Raw genomic sequence first — 16,684 nt, 5'->3', positions numbered from 1 at the left:
GATTAAATGGGATAGAACATTATAAGCACTGAATTCATACTAAGCCCCAAATAAGTGTTATTCATTATGTCTAAGCCACAGTAATTTTCTGAAACATTTTCAGGGCCCCTGATTAATTGGGAAATTTCCCTGACCTCTGGTGGTGAACAGTGATGATGAAAGCAACTAAGGAAGCCCTGCAGAGGTAAATTATAGGGTAGTAATTGAGCAAAGAAAAGAAATTGTTTCAGTCTTCCTATCCAGTAGTTCCTGCTTGAGAACATGGCCTGAAGAGCAGGTAAAATGATTCCACCACCCACCCCTGTTCCCAAGTTACTAACCCCTGTCAGAAGAGGTAATATACATACCTCTATAAATTTCACAAGCAATGAAAACAATTAGAGGTTCATCTGCATTAAGAAGCTTCTTTAAACATTTTGCACATTACTGTGGATTTCTTGCATCACTAATTCTTTCTTATATGTCTATTTCATTTTTTAAAACGTGTAGTACATGAATATAGTCATAAAATTCAAATAATACAGATAAAATCAAAGCCTTATTAATTCTTTATTGACTTATTTATGCATCTTGCTCTATCACTAGTTTATAAGCTCCTTAAGTGCCCGAAGGAACCATGTCTTATTCTTTTCTCATTCCCAGAACCAAGCAGAATTCTTGGCATATAATAGAGGATTGATTATCTTGTTGATTGAGTGAATGAATGAAGGAATGAGTAAATAAAAAATGAAATTACTTCCTCCAACTGAAGAGATGGAGATAATGCCTGTTGGGAAGGAGAAATGAAGGCTAACTTTTGAATGCTGGATGCTGAAGAGGAGACTTGCCCGTGTTGTGAGTTGGAGTGGAGCTTTTCTGGACAACCAGGGAGCCTCAGAAGGGCTCTGAGACCCTAGATAATATAGACAGTTGTCACTTGGATGACCTTGCCACAGTTCTTGTTGGCAACCATTTTCTTTCGTGCCACTGGAAAAAAACTCTTTCAGGTGCCTTGGGCCTGTCCTCAATTTTATTTTAAAATGCTATTCTCTGTATTTATAAAAGGCAGAAAAGACAAGAACTATGTGTACTTGCCAAAGTATAAAAGAATACGTAATTAAAGTAGATGACAATTTTGGGGGGATAGTAACCCAAACTCTAAGTAAATAAATATATTTAATACATAAATACATCTATAATAATATGAATGCCCTCTCCTCTCGACTATATATTGACTTGTAGATAATTTCCTTCATCACTCTATTGGTGATGGGCTTTATGCTGTAAAATTCTCAAAACCTAAAGCTTATGGAATGGTCTCAATGTCCAAAGAGCACTAAAAACTCATCAATCACAAAATGATACCAATAACTATAACTATTTCATAATATTTCCAGTACTATCTGTAATATCTGAGTGGTTATGTGAGATGGTCACTGGTTAAGCAGATCATAGTCCAAAAATTGAAGAATGTCTGACAGGTAACCATTTCAATCACAAGAAGTGGAGCCAGGATTGAAGAGGGTATTGGACAGGCTACAGAAATGGAGTAATATACCTGAAGTCACTAAGTAGAGTTCTCAGATTCAATCAAGATTAAATCAATGAAGAAAGGAATATGGACAAGAAAAGGCAGCAAAGTCAGTAGAAAGTAGCCAGATCAAGTAGCCAATAGGGAATTGAAATGGTTATTGAAAAAATGAAAGTTGGTAGAATGAGGCACAGGACATCATTCTGTGTCTCTGGGAAAGTAAAATTGGTTGGCATGTTAGTATGCAATTGGGTTTTTACAGTGCATTAAAAAAATGTTCCCATGTTCTGGGAACTAAAGGGCGTTCTGAATAGGCAGCTTGAGAGTTACGATGAGGATGATGATGATAAAGCTTCCTTTATGTTACAACTGGCAAAAAGAGTTTGTCATGCTCACACATTTTAAGTCTACATAAAAGTAAATATGAGCAGAAAACTTCTGGTGAAGATTTCTTAAAGGGCAGCACAAAATGACATGGGATTTAGCATCAATAAGTTTGGGTTTGAGCTCTAGCTTTCACAGTTCTTGTCATGAACCTTCAGCAAGGCACTTAACCATCCTGAGTTTGAGTTTCTTCGTCTAAAAGCAAGGAACTGGAAGATCAGCGTGGCAATGCATCTGAGAGTATTCTGTAAACGAGAATGCCAAACACTAGCATATTATTATTGAATTCGGTGCTTCATTTCCAGTGGATTAAGAATTCCATATTTGGACCCACCTTGACTGGAGATTTCTGAAAAAGCTGCTTCCGGTCGCATCCCTTTTGGGCTCTATGGGCGTCCTTTGCTGAATAAAATTTGATGATGGCATAGAAACCAGGACGAGCCACTGCAGCGTTTGGGAAGACTCTAACTGAATACAGAAGGCCAAACCGGGAGAATTCTGTGAACAGAGAATTCTGTGGGGTGGTCCCACACCAAGTAAGTGCATGAAATATCGTGGCCAGAAAACAAAACTTCACGTCCCCTCCTATTCCCCAAACCCTTCCCCACAGTGGGTGCAACTCGAAACACTTCTCATTTCATGAACAAGTTTTCCTCTTAAATTCTAAGCTTTAAGAAGCATTAGCAGGCAAAATGTGCTGGCTGTTGAGAGGTGCCTCTGGGTCTCTGTAAAACCCGTTGGGGCTAGGTGACTGCTGGGGCCCCCTACCGAACTAAGAGCCCGTCAGTGGAGGTTACGAGGCAGGTGAGGTGCTAAGGCAGGACTCCCGGGCTCCCAGTCACGGGTGGGCGGCTTTCTCCATCCCTCCCTCCACCCTGGCCCCGGCTCACATGCAAGGCCTCGGCCGTAGGTCCAGAGCTCAGCTCCCAGACTAGCAAGGTTTTGTCACTCTTGGCGGGAACCGCAAAAGGTACCAACTCCGCCATACTACCGTTGCTGCACCTGCGCGGTTAAGGTTCGAGCAGTACTGCGCCTGCGCAATGCGTGCCCGCCCTTTTTTAAAAAGGGACGCATGCGCGGGGCGGAGCCGGTACGGCGCGGCGGACGGGGGCGGGGCCGGCACTCGTAGCGGTCCCTCGCCCCTCCCACGCCAGGCCGTTCTCAGAGTCAATTCGCTTCCTCCGGCCCAGTCTCAGAGTTGTGCTTCTACTCAAGTGTGTTTTTAGGGCAGAGTCCTAAGGTGGGCTTTCTGGATGGAAGGGTAGGGACATCTTCATAGCAGTTGGCTTCATTACTCCTGGAGGAGACTAGGGACCTAGGTAGTTAACACTACTACCTACTGATCTTGTAGGAAATAACCACTAAAGATGCTATCCTTTGACTTGAGTGTTTTCAGTATTAAATACGCAAATCAAAGTATAACTCGCTAAGCCGTTAACAGTCGCATGAAATCCTTAAAAAGAACTCCCTGGTTGTCCTGCGCGATTCTGATAAATTGCATATGTGTGTTTCAGATGGTGTGGGAGGTTGGGGTGGGCAGAGTAAGAAAAAGAAATAAATTTGGGGACAAAAATCAAACAGTGGGTCCAAATAGGGCACCAACATTGGAGCTGATGGTGCCTGAGAAGGGGTGTTCTAGGCGTCATAATCGGCTACTTACTGAGAGCGAAAGAGTCCTAAGACTCTTTAAACTAGAATGTCAGAACCAGAAGAAACCCTGCAAAACAAGTCTCCTGTGGTTTTTATAAAAATAATAGTCCTCAGACCTGTGCTTGTCTGTGATGAAATTTTCACTTGTCCTCAGCTGAATGAGAAAAGAACAATATAATCAGGGTTTTTTTAATCTCATAAAATAAAATCTATTCCATTTCATTCTGCTACAAACATGACCTCCCTACAATTCTGACACACACAAAAAATGTGTTTTATGAAAAGATGCTGATAAATAGAGAATAGTTGTTTTAATACACTTACTTGGGCATTAAAATTAAAAGTTGGAAATCTCAGGTTTAATTTTTTTGACATTTTATTGGCGTGTCAAATCCAAAAGTCTGGGAACTACTGAATAGTCAAATCTCTCATCTTATAGCTGAAGCAGTTAATACTCAGCGGTAGAGAAATGAGTGGCCAGAATAACACCCCAGTTTGGCCAGACATTACAGACGGTGGCTATGTGCAGGACATTCTTCCAATTGTCCCTTTTCTGCCTTTGCCTTTTCTTTAAGCAGTTCTGCTCTACACCAGCACCCTCCAAGCAAACTGGATCCTATCCAGAGAAGACTTTTTTAATCTTCTAGATTCTATTAATAGCCCATCCTTCCAAACCACCCCAAAATCGTTAGCACCTATCACCATTTCTCCATCTCACCACTCCTTTCTCCACCTCAGTACCAGACCTTTACCCCCAAAAACCTCAAGAGCAATAGTTATGTTTTATCTTCCTTCTAGTAACCAGCACACTCCTATTGTATTAGGTACTCAAATATACACGGAATTAACAATGAATAAATTAACACATTCTTTGCACAGGCACTGCTTTAATAATTCAAAAACTATAGATTTCTTTATTGTAGTCCTCTTGGTTTTGCAAATGACAGACAGGAACCATGGGACTGGGCCTGGATGTGAACAAGGAGGAAGCCCAAGAAAACCATTTATTCCCAGGGCTCTGATCAGTTTTACTTGTAAATGGGAAGGGAAGAGAATAACATGAAGCGGAGGCAAGACGAAGAAGAAACGAAGAAGCTCCGAGTGAGGAGAGGAGTCCCAGAATGACTCTACAGCGGGCCTGCACCCTGTTTCATTCCAGGTGGCATCCTGTCATCCAGTAGGAGAGTGGCCGGCCCGAGCAGTGCAACCTCCATTCTACCCTGCGGAGAAAAAAGATGTGGTTCTTGCTGCCCACTTTGTAGCATCTCCACACACATGCCCAGTTCTTGGTGAGTTTTCTATGCAGAGCAACACCCAGAATCCTCTTCGTTACTAGCCCTCTGGTCTGTCCTTCACTGGCTCCTCTGATTCTTCCAATAAATGTCCCTCATCCCTGGTATTCTCTCATCAGTACGCTTCCACATCTTCAAATCCTCATCTCCCTCTTAATGGGGAGACAGCACCGTTTTACAGGGCTGAAAGTTATTAAAAACAAAACAAAAGAATAACAAAAAAAAAAAAAAAAAGCAAGTGCAACCATTGACTCTCCGCTCCAGGAAGGCTCAGCTCTAATAATCATCAATGTCCCTTTTGTACAGTGTTTTGAGTATGCAAAGCATTTAACACCCTCCATCCTCACAATTGCCTGTAGAGTCAGCCATTTATGTTATTTATATATCTACTTTGTAGCTCAGAGAAGGTAAGTGACATCCGAATGTCCCCCGTTAGAGAGCTGATAGCTTTGGGGGGGTGTGCCCAGCTGATGAGCACCATGCTTTTAATAGAAAAAATTGCCAATCCTGGCAAGAGTGCTCCTGCGGTAGCCCTGATTGCGTTGCTAAACGCCTACTGTGCCAACAGCTGATTGGACCAAGGGGGAACACATGGCCTCAGCTGAATCAGATTTTCCATCCCAGGAACTTGGGTGGGAACTGAGCGTGTTCAGTCCCTGTAGTTGTCCCTGTAGTTGTTTAGGACTTTAGCACACAAACGTGGGGTGCACATAGTATGTCTTGTGGACTGGGGAACAGAGAAAGCTGGCCTGCAGAGTAGTGAAGCGAATGCACCAAAAGAAGCTGAAGCCTGCCAGGGAAAGCTTGCTGACAGTTTCCAGCCCTGATTTCGTTCCCTTCCTGAGCCCAGCTGCACCCCTTGAGTGGGCTCAGGGAGACACCTTGTTCTCCCAGAATAAATTTCCCCCAGCTAGCTCAAGTTGTTTTCTGTTACTGCAACCAAAAGAGTTTTGTTTAATACGATATCAGAGAAAGAACCAGATCTCAGGTCTTCTAGCTCAGAGCTCCAAGCCCGTCCAAACCATCCCACATTTTTTCAGATGTGGCAAAGGAGTGCCCATGAGTCCTTGCCTATTGCCCCTTTCTCTGCCACGTCCTCCTTCCTGGGCCTCTGCCCACTAACTTAGTCCCACCATGTCCTCCTCACCATTTGTTCATCCCCCCTGATCTGGACACAATCATTTTCGCGCATTTAATGCCTGAGAGAAGGTTGGGGTTCAGCAGATCTGAAAGAGAGAAAAAGAAAACCCGTGAGGGCAACAGAGGACAGTCCCAGAGACTGAGGCAGACACTGGCCCTCCCTGAACAGCTCTATGCCACCTAGTGGCTGAGTACTTCAGTCCAGGCAAGGCCTCCCACCCAGGGACCAATGTAGACATCTCTATAGTGGCTGCTGGAGGTTGGGGGTGGGCAGGGGTGGAGGTAAGAGGGGGCAGGAGGACTGAGATTTGGGCCTGTTCATTACTATTCTTCCTAGCCAGGGTAGATGGTGGTTCACCCACAGTTTGGCGGGGAGGGGGGAGGGAAGGGAGGGCTGTCTAGGAAGAGGAAATGCCAAAATAGATAGCACAGAGGCCACAGTAAAGTCCTGCCTAACTAGGGGGACTCTTTAAGCAAGGAGCCCAGGGAAGTTAGTGAGTGTGTGATGGAGGAGGTGAGGGACAGGGTCGTGGGCCCTATCAATCCTCCTGGATCAGCTTTAAGGAGGAGAGTTTGCACTTGGCCTTTGCTCAGACTATTAACCGAAGATGGTACCACTGAGTCACTAGAGCTGAGCCTTTGAGGCCACTGGTTTGGCCTTCAGTGCTGGTTCTCTTCATGGGCCTCAGTTTGCTCATCTGTAAAATGGGGATCATAAATAGTTTGCCTGGAAGGTTGGGTGAAGTGAGCTATGCATGTAAAGTGCTTAGTATGTAATATCCTCTCAGTGGAAGTTTGCTGCAGCCGCTCTACTACCACTGGCTGTACAGAGCCTTTCTGGATCCTAGTCAAGGACTCTACAGAATCTCCTAATTGCATGGGCATTAGGGCCACTAGTTCAACCCTCGGCTCACTAAAGGGATTCCCTAATTCTTTGGACCATCTCTCGGGGGGCATTCCCAGGCTGTGGGTGGAAAGAGAAGTCCTGTGAGCAGAGCCTGGTCTCCTCTCTCGCCTCTCCCACCCTGGGGCCCTGGCCAGACCTTCACAGTCCACATGGCAAAGGTTTTCCGAGTGACTCTTGTAATCGTTGCACCAGTAGTGGCTGTTGATCTGGAAGAGGCCGTAGTCAGAGCTGCCATCTGCATTTTCATTTACCTTTGATATGTTGAAGTTGCTTTCTATAAAAGCCAGGCACAGCCCTTAGAATGGAGAGAAGGAGATCAGGATTTAGAGGGAACCAAGCCAAGTGAGAAGGGAAGTGGAGGAGAAAGGGACAGGGGGGATCAGACAAAAGAAACAAGCCCGAGAGGCTAGACGGAGCGAGCCGATTGGCTTACCCATTGGCTTCCCCTCTCATCCCTCGGTTCATCCACCCATTCATCAGTACAACCACTCATCCAGCCTTCCACCCATCCATGCTTTCTGCACTTACTGAGCACCTACTGTGTGCCAGGAACTGTGCAAAGCCCACCTTTCAGCTGGGTCAAGCACAGATGCTGCCTTCAACAGGCCTGTATTACAAGAATAAAGATATGTACCTAAAAAAAGCCACAAAGCAGGATAAAAGGAGAAAGTGTTGCAAGACAGGTGTGCACAAATTCTGGGCAAGTGGGATAACCCTTCCTTGCAGGAGGATGAAGCCTTTGTACTGGCTGTTCCTTCTGCCTAGAATGTTCTTCCCCCTGACATTTGGGTGACCAGGTCCTTCATTTCATTCGGTGCTGCCCAATGTCACTTCCCTATCTAAAACAGTGTGTCCTGTCACTCCCCCTGCTTTATTCTTCTTCATAGCATTTAGCACAACCAGGCAGTACTGTCTATAACTGTGTGTTTATTTACTGCTTCTCTCTTCCCCTAGAATGTGAACATTATGAGGGAAGGGCATTTGTTTATCCCCCATGTCTCCAGCGCCTAAAGCAGTTCTTGGTACATAATAAGTGCTCAGTTAGTAATTGTTGAATGAATATGAAGTGTTGGGAAAGGCTTCTTGGAGGTGTGGGTTTTTGAACCTGGCTTTGAAAGATGAATGGGAAAGAAAGAAGCTGGCTACTTAGGGCATGACTAGGAGAGGAGGACAAATGGCAGGGGAGGGCTGATGGCACTCACAGTCACTCAGGGAGTAGCCCTCAAACCCATCCACGTCCTCCTGGTGCAGCACCTTGGCCAAGTCACAGCGATGGATGATGCTGGCCTGGTTTACGACAAGGAGGCAGCTGACCAAGGGGATGAGTAGCTCCCTCATCGTCCTTGGAGGGGAGGAGGTGCCGTTGAGGGCCTATCGTTTTAGAGCCTCACAGACTTCCTGCTGGTCTTCTCCGAGAGCTGGGGACTCTGGAGAGAGCAATCAAATGGTCTCGCTCGCTCACTGCTCGCTACCTGGCTGTTTCAAGTCTCTTTCCTCCCGTTTATTGTTTTATATATATTTTTTATCACAGAAAACTAAACACTTACAAAAGAAAAGAGAATAGTATCATGAACCTCCATCTACCCATTTCCCAGCTTCAACAGTTAAAAACCAAGGCCAATTTCATTTCATTTATAGGTCCGCTTTTAATGTACACCCAGCTACAGGCAGCATTCAGGTGCTGGGGTGGGGAGTGAGGTCGGCAAAGGAGATTAATGAAGACTGTGCTTCACCAGCATTTGTGTGTGTGTGTGAGCATGTGCTTTCAGAAGGAGGGCCAGGATACTGGGTGCTAATCTCCCCCGCAACCCCGCATCCTCAGACCCATGACACATGACTTTCCCCAAGGGCATACTCTGCCTTGTGCAATTCCTGGTGAGCTGGCCACAGAAATAACCTTCACTTTCACACTGTGTGTGTGTGTGTGTGTGTGTGTGTGTGTGTGTGTGTGTGTGTGTGTGTTTATATGTGTGTAGAACAGCAAGGGCTCTGGATTCACACTACCTGCTTTCAAATGCTGGGCTGCTATGTGACCTTGGGGAACATACTTAACCTTTCTGAGCCTCATTTGTAAAACAAAGATGTGCTAATTCCTACCTAATAGGGTTGTTGCAATAATTAAATGAAATAATGCCCAGATCTTGGTTTCACATTCCCCACCAAAGTGGACCAGGACAACGGGCTGATTCCCAGGCTGGAGCAGGAAAGGATTATGAGATAAGTCTGGATTATCTTGTTGTACCAGAAAGTAAGAAAGTGCTTAAAATATGGACTGGGGCTTGTCAAATAGACACAAGAGCCAGCTCAAAAGGGGATGGAGTGGTCAAATAGGGAACAATATTTTTTTGTAACAGCTTTATTGAGATATAATTCACAATGTATAATTCACGTGCCATACAATTAATTGGGGTAAAGTGTACAAGTCAATAGTTTTTAGTATACTTGCTGAGTTGTGCAACTGTCACCTCACTTGATTTTAGAACATTTTCATCAATCCAAACAAAACCCTGCACCCATTAGCACTCGTTCCCCATGCCTCCTCCCCAGCCCTTGGCGACCGCTAATCTGCTTTCTGTCGCTATGGTTTTCCTACTCTGGCCATTTCATATACACAGTTACACAGAATATGGTCTTCTGTGTCTGGCTTTTTAACTTAGCATGATGTTTTCAAGGTCCATCCATGCTGTAGCATGATACTTCATTCCTTTCTACAGTTGAATAATATCTCGTTGTATGGATATACAATTTGTTTATGCATACATCAGTCGATGGACATTTGGGTTGTTTTTACTTTTTGGCTATTGTGGATAATGCTGCTATGAACATTAATAGTCAAGTTATTTTGTGGATATATGTTTCCATTTCTTGGGAGTAGAATTACTACATCATGGGGTCACTCTGTTTAAACTTTTGAGGCCTGCCAGACTTCCAAAGTGGCTGCTCCATTTTGCATTCTTATCAACAGTGTATGAAGGTTCCAGTTTCTCTATAGCCTCACCAACATTTGTTATTGTCTGTCTTTTCGATCAAAGCTGTCCCAGTGGGTGTGAACTGATATCGCATTGTGGTTTTGGTGTGATCGTTTGTCTGATGGCTAGTGATGTTGAGCATCTTTTCATATGTTTGGCTGTTTTTATATCTTTGGAAAAATGTCTTTTAAGAACCTTTGCGTATTTTTACAGTGAGTTATTTGTCTTTTTTATTGTTGAGTTGTTAAGAGTTCTTTATATATTCTGGATACTAGACCCAAATCATTTATCGTCAGATATATGATTTGCAGATATTTTCTCCCATTCTCTGGGTTGCCTTTCACTTTCTTGATAGTGTTTTTTGAGAGTCCCAAAGTTTTTAATTTTGATGATGTCCAGTTTATCTATTTTTTTCTTTCGTTGCTTGTGTTTTGGTTGTCATATCTAAGAAACCATTGCAAAATGGTTTGCAAGGTAATCTGGGACCATTAGACCGTCAAAATAAATGGTAATAACAGATTACGCATTGAATGTGATAGGAATCCATGAGTCTATGATATAACAAATAGACAAATAGATACATATGGGGACGAAGCAGGAAGCTCTTCCTGACAGTAAGATGCTGACTGAGAAATGTGGAGGCAGTCATGAAGTTGGAAAAACATCACCACTTTGCAACCACGATACATTGGTGTGAGCGAGAATCATCAGTGCTAACTCTGGGGCGGTGGGCTGTCTGATGAAGGCCTGGATACATCCACCGTCTTAGAGGGTCTCTCTACTGATTGTGCATTAGTTGCTTGGAAAAAAAACAACCAGTAACTATACAGTGGAGTAAGCAGATAGTATTTTGACCTTGCAATCAAAATTAACATCCCCAGTGAGTAACAGAGGGGCGTTGTGTGCCTCCAGCTGTGACATCCCGAGAAGGACACAACATCGCTTATGTACTATTCTGTCCCCAGATGCATAGCCTGTGTCTAATCCCAAGAAAACATCAGGCAAAGCCAAATTGAGGGAAAATCCGTACAATAACTGGCCTGTGTTCTTCAAAATGGTAAATGTCATGAAAATAAAGACGGGGGCTATCTCCGTCACTGAGGGAGTGTGTATCTTTCCCCTTAAATCAGGCACATGTTGCTGAGGGCAAAGCCTTGGGTTCCTCCATCCACTGCCTGCAAGTGTCAGGCAGCTTCTGGGCGGTGGCTACTCGGGTGGTGTTTCCTCTTATCTCTCCTGTTCTATCTTCTGAGACTCATTCCACAGCAGCCTGAGCTGGGGCCATTCTTTTGTTTCTCCCCCTCTCACCCAAAGTCACCAGATTTAGCAAATGAAATTATAAGATGCCCAGTTAAAATAGCATTTCAGACAAACAAGCCACCCCACTCTGACTCAGTGGGTTCCCTCAGAGATAGTCGTCACCGAGCCTCGGGAAGCAGGGATCCCCATGCCTGCCCAGTAAGCCCTCTCTTGGGGTTCCCTTGGGTGTGTTCTCACCCCTCTCTGAAGCTTACCTCTCTCCCGTCCCTCTCTGACCCAGGTCTCAGCCGGCCCAGGGCTTTCTGTGAGGCTCTGTAGAACAAGGCCGTTTGGGGTAGGAGCCTCCTCTTCCTCACCAACTGCGCTCCAGCCCCGCCCCACTAACAGCTCTCCATGTTCTAAAGAAGGCGGGAGTCCTGGGCCTTCCCAGCCTTCCGGAACCACAGTTCTGTGATGTCATCTGTCTCCCGGAAATACGTTGGTTTTAACCATGCAAATTGGCCAGGTGGAAATGGCAGACGGACAGGTGACAACTGTGAGGCAGACAGCTGGGTGGGAAAGGGCGGAGAGCGCTGGGTGTCCTGCCTGCCCCCCTCCCTTCCTTTCCGGGAACAGCACCACTTTCGGGGGAACTCCTTTTCTTGTGGGGTTTTAGTGGGGCTGCCAGTCACAGGCCCTGTCCCGCGGCGACAGGGAATGCCTGCGCCCTGGTCGGTACATGTTGAAGTGGAACTCCGTGGAGCGGCTCAGCTTTTCACAGGAAGCCGGTGGGTACAGGGCCAGAGGCCAGCAGCTTTAAATCATGCAGATGCAGCTCATCTGAGGGCCTAAGTCTGGATAGGATTCCAGTCCTAGAGTCCACCCTTTCTGGGACCCAAACACAACCTTCACCTTCCTGAGATCCAATAAATGTCCCTGCTTGCATAAACCAGTTTGAGCTGGGTTTCTGTCACTTGCGACCAAAGGAGACCTGCCTGTTACAGTCTGCATTGGGTCAACCATCTGTGGAATGATGGCCTGACAACCTGTCACCTCTCCGTGGAGGCCACAACATTTCAACGTCATTGGTCACCAAGGAAGTCTGGGAGAAATTTCCATCAACCGCAGCAACGCGGAGGTGAAAGATAAAGTTTTATTACTGATATCCACTCCTCCTCCGAAACAGGATGGCAGGATTGGACAGCGAGAGAGTGCAAGGGGCTTCTAAGCGGGCAGCACTGCCTGTCGCCCCACCTCTGGACGTCCCAGCACATGGCACCCTGGGATAGGAAGCCAGCAGAGGCTGGGGGGAGGCAAAACCCCGGCAGGAGGACATTCTGGGGGTACCACTTTGTGGGGTAACCTTTTGTGGTCAAAAATCTACAGGTGCCTCAGAAAAAAATTCATTTCTGTAGAGTGAGAGCCCTGGGCAGGAGGAGAGGTTTCCATAGCCCAGGACCACATGCTAGAAATTTGGTCTCTCTGCAGCTTAAAAAAAACTCTTAGAGGATTTGGCCAGGAGCAGTGGCTAACGCATGTAATCCCAGCACTTTGAGAGGCTGAGGCGGGAGGATCACTTGAGGCGAGGAGTTGGAGACCAGCCAGGGCAACATAGGGAGACCTCATCTCTACCAAAAAAAAATTAGCCTGGCGTGGTGACACAGGTCTGTGGTCCCCCCTACTCAGGAGGCTGAGGCAGGAGGATCTCTTGAGCCGGGGAGTTTGAAGTTGCAGTGAGCTATGATGATGCCACTGCACTCTAGCCCAGGTGACAAAGTGTGATCCTGTCTCAAAAAAAAAACAAAAACAAAAACAAAAGAACTACTGGCACACAAAGCAACATGGATAAATTTCAAAATAATTTGAGTGAAAGACAGCCAGACAAAAGAGTACGTGTATGATTCCATTTGTAGAAAATGCTAGAAAATGTAAACTGATCTCTAATGACAGAAAGCAGATCAGTGGTTGCTTGGGGATGGGGAAGTAGGAAGGGACAGAAGAGGGATCACCAAGGGGCACAAGGAAACTTTGGGGGGTGTGGATATGTTCACCGTCTTGATTGTGATCATGATTTCAGGTGTATACATGTCAAAAGTTATCAAATTGTATCCTATGTATGTGCAGCTTATTGTATGTCACTACATTAATAAAGCTGCTTAAAATATTTTCAAGTTACTATCATGACACAAAGATATTTGTGAAAAGGAAGTTATGGGCGGAGCCGGGTTGAGAATCTCAGCATCAGGTGGATGCAGAAGGGAAAACTCCCATCTCCCCTTCTTCCGGCCCGCGTGCTGTGCAATTTATACAGTGGCCACTAGAGGGCGGAAGTGCCCCATGTCCGGGAAGTGAGGGTTGCAGAGCTTGAATACTTAGACTTCCCTGCGCCGTGCTCCCTAGCCTGGGAATGGGGGTTAATTACCCCCATTACACTCGGTTACAGCTGGAGTTCTAGCTGTGGTCTCTTTGGCTCCTGATTCCATCTTGTTGGACCTCCCTACGCTCCCAAGTCTTTTTAAAAGGGCGTCCTGACTCCATTGAGACGGCAGCCACAGCTCCGGGTCTGGTATCGCAGGGCTGCTATGGAAGAGTTAGCGATGGCACCAAAGAGCTGTGATTCTCAGGGTGGCTTGGGAAGGCCTCCCACCTTGCCTGAAATCCACAATTACAAAGCGGGGAGGCAAGGTGCCATCGTCAGACACTGCAACATCACAGGCTTGGCTAACCAGGTTAGCATGTCACTGAGAAAACGAGACGCTGAAAGGGCCTTTTCATAAGACAGAGAGAAGGGAGAGAAAGTTTAACGAGGGGTGGAAGGGAGATGATGGTGGAGCCTCCAACGGGGTGCTGCCACGGAAGCCTCCCGATAAAAGCAACTGCTGACATTTATCGAGTGTGTGCAACATGACGTCGAACGCCGTGCACAGGGAAGCAGATCATTTTCAAAGCACTCTTGCTAAAGAAGCTGCAGAGAGGTTAGGTAATTTGCACGAAGTTGCAGAGCTGGTGGGAGGCAGTGTGAGGATTTGAATCTAGGTTTGACACCAACATGTGGGCTTAGCTGCCCACTTAGGATGAAGCTGTCTTTCCCTATGACTTAGTTCACGCATGAGGCGGGTTGGTGGTGGTAGCAGATGGTGGGTTTTTAGTTTAACCTTCTGGGGAAAGCTTGTCGTGCTTCAAGAGAATGTTAAGCACCCGTGCTGGGCCAGGAGGAGGGTTCCCCTCCCCACACCTCACCCCTTTATGTAGAGCCTTTATTAATACAATGTGTGAGGTTTCATGTGAAGGCTGATACTTTTACAGTGATGGCATTTGAAGAGCAGGTGGGCAGAGGCCAGCGACAAGTAATTGAGGGGCTGGTGACATGGAACGATCCAGGGACATTGTTCATTTGCACTCACAGGAGTCTGTCACAAGCAGCCCAACTCAACTGGAGTCCTGAGCAGGTGACCAGATCAGGATGCTGGCCTGGGAAACTCCCCAGAAATCCCCAGGTATCAGAACAAGGTCAAGGCGTCGTGGCGAGCAGGTAATTCAGCCCTCGGTGTGTGGGTGGGTGAAGTCCCCCAGCGGTTTCTCTCTTCTCCCTCGGCTGACATCATATAGTTTGACCCTCCAGGCAAAGTGCCTCGAAGAGGTGGTCCCTTCTGTTCTGGGTTCTGCAGAAGCCAGCAGCTCTGGGCTCGCACCCATCACGCACTCTTCCGCCTGTTCCATGCTCTTGTGAACACGCGGTGGGGCTGATACGGGCGCCAGGTAAAAATGAGGATGGAGTCAAAGGAGGCCAGAGTTAAACAGGCCTCACAAGCCCTCTGGGTCCCTCCATCATTTCACAGGTGCAAAAACCCAGGTCTGGGCAGGGGAAGGGACTCAGCCAAGGTGATGGCCAAGTGGGGGCGACCACCCCAGCACTGTCTGTTTCCCCCATACTCTGCAGCCTTCTCTAATGACGGGCCTCGTTGCTGGGTTCTTCTTTATCAAGCTTTGGTCACACATTCTCTCTCTCTCTGTCTTTCTTAAAACATTTATTCTTTAATATCATCACATATTCAATGTTCAAATTTTCAATTGTTTTATGTCAAAAAGCATTTTCTAACAGCTTGATTAAATCAAGATCCCAATGAGATGCACACATTATGATTAGTTGATGTCTCTTAAGTGTCTTTTAATCCATGGGTGCCTCTTTCATGTTTCTCCTTTCTCTTGCAGTTTATTATTGAATAAGCCACATCATGTATCCTGCAGATTATCCACAGTCTGGATTTTGATGATTACAAACCCAGGATACAGGTCAACACATTTCTCTGTCTTTTGTATTTCCTGTAAATTGATAGTTGAATCTAAAAGCCTGATCAGATTAAGAGTTGAGTTTTTTGGCAAAAGTGGTTCATAGTAGGTATCGTGTTTTTCCACAGGACGTACATAATGTCTAGCATCTTTCTTTTTGTGACATTAGCATCTGTTGTTGTCCAATGCCTAGACCCGCTAATGCGCCGGAGGTTAGAACAGTGGTACTCTAACTCTACCGAACTGTCTTCATTTATTAGCTGCGTCACTTCTATAAAGAGAAACTCGCCCTCATCAACTATCCAGTTAGCTGGGGTATTATCTCATCACTTCTGGGTATACAGGACCATCCCCACCTCCACGTGAGGACAGAGGTCAGAGGGGCTAAAGGAATTGTCACCAGCAGAAGAACTGGCTGGCTGGTCCCAGTCAACCCACAGAATCATAGTAAATAAATAAAAAGTGGTTGTTTTCAGGCCCTAAATCAGGCAGCAGCCCTTGAGTGGCAAAGCCCTTTTCTCTCTTCGCAGGAGGGTGGACTCGGCACAATCTTCAACAGCATCCAGTTCAGCTTTGTCACGTGCAGATGACACAGCTCAGGACTAGGAGGTGTGGGGACTCGTGCAGGCTTGCACATATAACCCAAGCCATGGGCATACCCTTGAAGCAAACTCCTGAACATTCCTTGTGAGCAGTTCCAATGTCTTTGCTGGTCTGACGTCCTGGGCTGCAGCCTGTGCTTGAGGTACCAGGGCCGTCATTCGGAGTAAACAAATGAAGATGCTGCTGTTTCTGTATGGCAGGAACTGGCTGCTCCCGGACCTCTCCGCTGGGGAAGCTGCCATAGGCATCGGTCCTGCTGAAGATGTCTGGAGAGCAGCCAGCCTGCCAGGCCCAGGCAGCAGCCAAGGGTCTGGGGACGAGTGGGAGGGGTGGAGAGGCCGGCAGCAGGGCTCCTGCAGAAAAGCACTGGAGCAGCCTGGCCCCCACTCTGGCAGGAGGCCAGTCCAGCGCCACGAAATCCTGCGGGATGGGCAGGTGGCATGGATGGAGGGGAGGACCAGCAGGCGGCAGGGTCCAGCCACTGAGCGGGGGCAGGGCAGAACTCCAGTCACAGGATGGAGCAAGCCAGGGCCCTTATCCTCACACTGGGCAGGTGACCAAGGCAGGAACTTGAGCCCAAGGACCAAGTCAGAAGCCGCATGTGTCAGGTAGGATTGAGTTGGGTTAAGAAGAATGGAAACCCCCAAATATATCATTGACTCAAACAGGTGCTGCACACCCAATATATCCCCTGCTCTGG

The 16,684-nt window shown here is 46.6% G+C and overlaps 2 protein-coding genes and 1 long non-coding RNA gene across 5 annotated transcripts in view; 1 reads left to right on the top strand and 2 right to left on the bottom strand.

The window, feature by feature from the left end:
• Nucleotides 1-2,928, bottom strand: part of RDM1 (RAD52 motif containing 1) — a 13,303-nt gene extending 10,375 nt beyond the window's left edge. For all 3 annotated transcript variants that reach the window (XM_012655253.1, XM_012655254.1, XM_012655255.1), the window contains exons 1-2: nucleotides 2,785-2,928; nucleotides 2,229-2,408 (exon numbers count right to left, since the gene is read on the bottom strand). In XM_012655253.1, the coding sequence (XP_012510707.1) occupies nucleotides 2,229-2,408; nucleotides 2,785-2,880 (276 nt within the window). In that variant the 5' untranslated portion in view covers nucleotides 2,881-2,928. The remainder of the gene's footprint in view (nucleotides 1-2,228; nucleotides 2,409-2,784) is intronic.
• LOC105819085 overlaps nucleotides 1-16,120 on the top strand; it is a 27,069-nt gene extending 10,949 nt beyond the window's left edge. The window contains exons 2-5 of the long non-coding RNA XR_001137945.1: nucleotides 4,704-4,833; nucleotides 14,498-14,623; nucleotides 15,304-15,384; nucleotides 15,912-16,120. This is a non-coding gene — a long non-coding RNA (uncharacterized LOC105819085). The remainder of the gene's footprint in view (nucleotides 1-4,703; nucleotides 4,834-14,497; nucleotides 14,624-15,303; nucleotides 15,385-15,911) is intronic.
• Nucleotides 4,415-11,509, bottom strand: LYZL6 (lysozyme-like 6). Its single transcript, XM_012655257.1, has 5 exons — nucleotides 11,367-11,509; nucleotides 8,086-8,310; nucleotides 7,020-7,178; nucleotides 5,984-6,062; nucleotides 4,415-4,764 (listed from the first exon to the last, which is right to left on the bottom strand). The coding sequence occupies exons 2-5, from the start codon at nucleotides 8,219-8,221 to the stop codon at nucleotides 4,695-4,697; spliced, it is 444 nt and encodes a 147-aa protein (XP_012510711.1). The 5' UTR covers nucleotides 8,222-8,310; nucleotides 11,367-11,509; the 3' UTR covers nucleotides 4,415-4,694.
• Nucleotides 16,121-16,684: the final 564 nt, after the last annotated feature.

Source organism: Propithecus coquereli, unplaced genomic scaffold, assembly GCF_000956105.1.
Source record: "Propithecus coquereli isolate 6110/MARCELLA unplaced genomic scaffold, Pcoq_1.0 Scaffold469, whole genome shotgun sequence".
Classification (NCBI taxonomy): domain Eukaryota; kingdom Metazoa; phylum Chordata; class Mammalia; order Primates; family Indriidae; genus Propithecus; species Propithecus coquereli.
The sequence above is the reverse complement of the archived record's forward strand: the minus strand, read 5'-3'. Positions and strand labels throughout refer to the sequence as shown.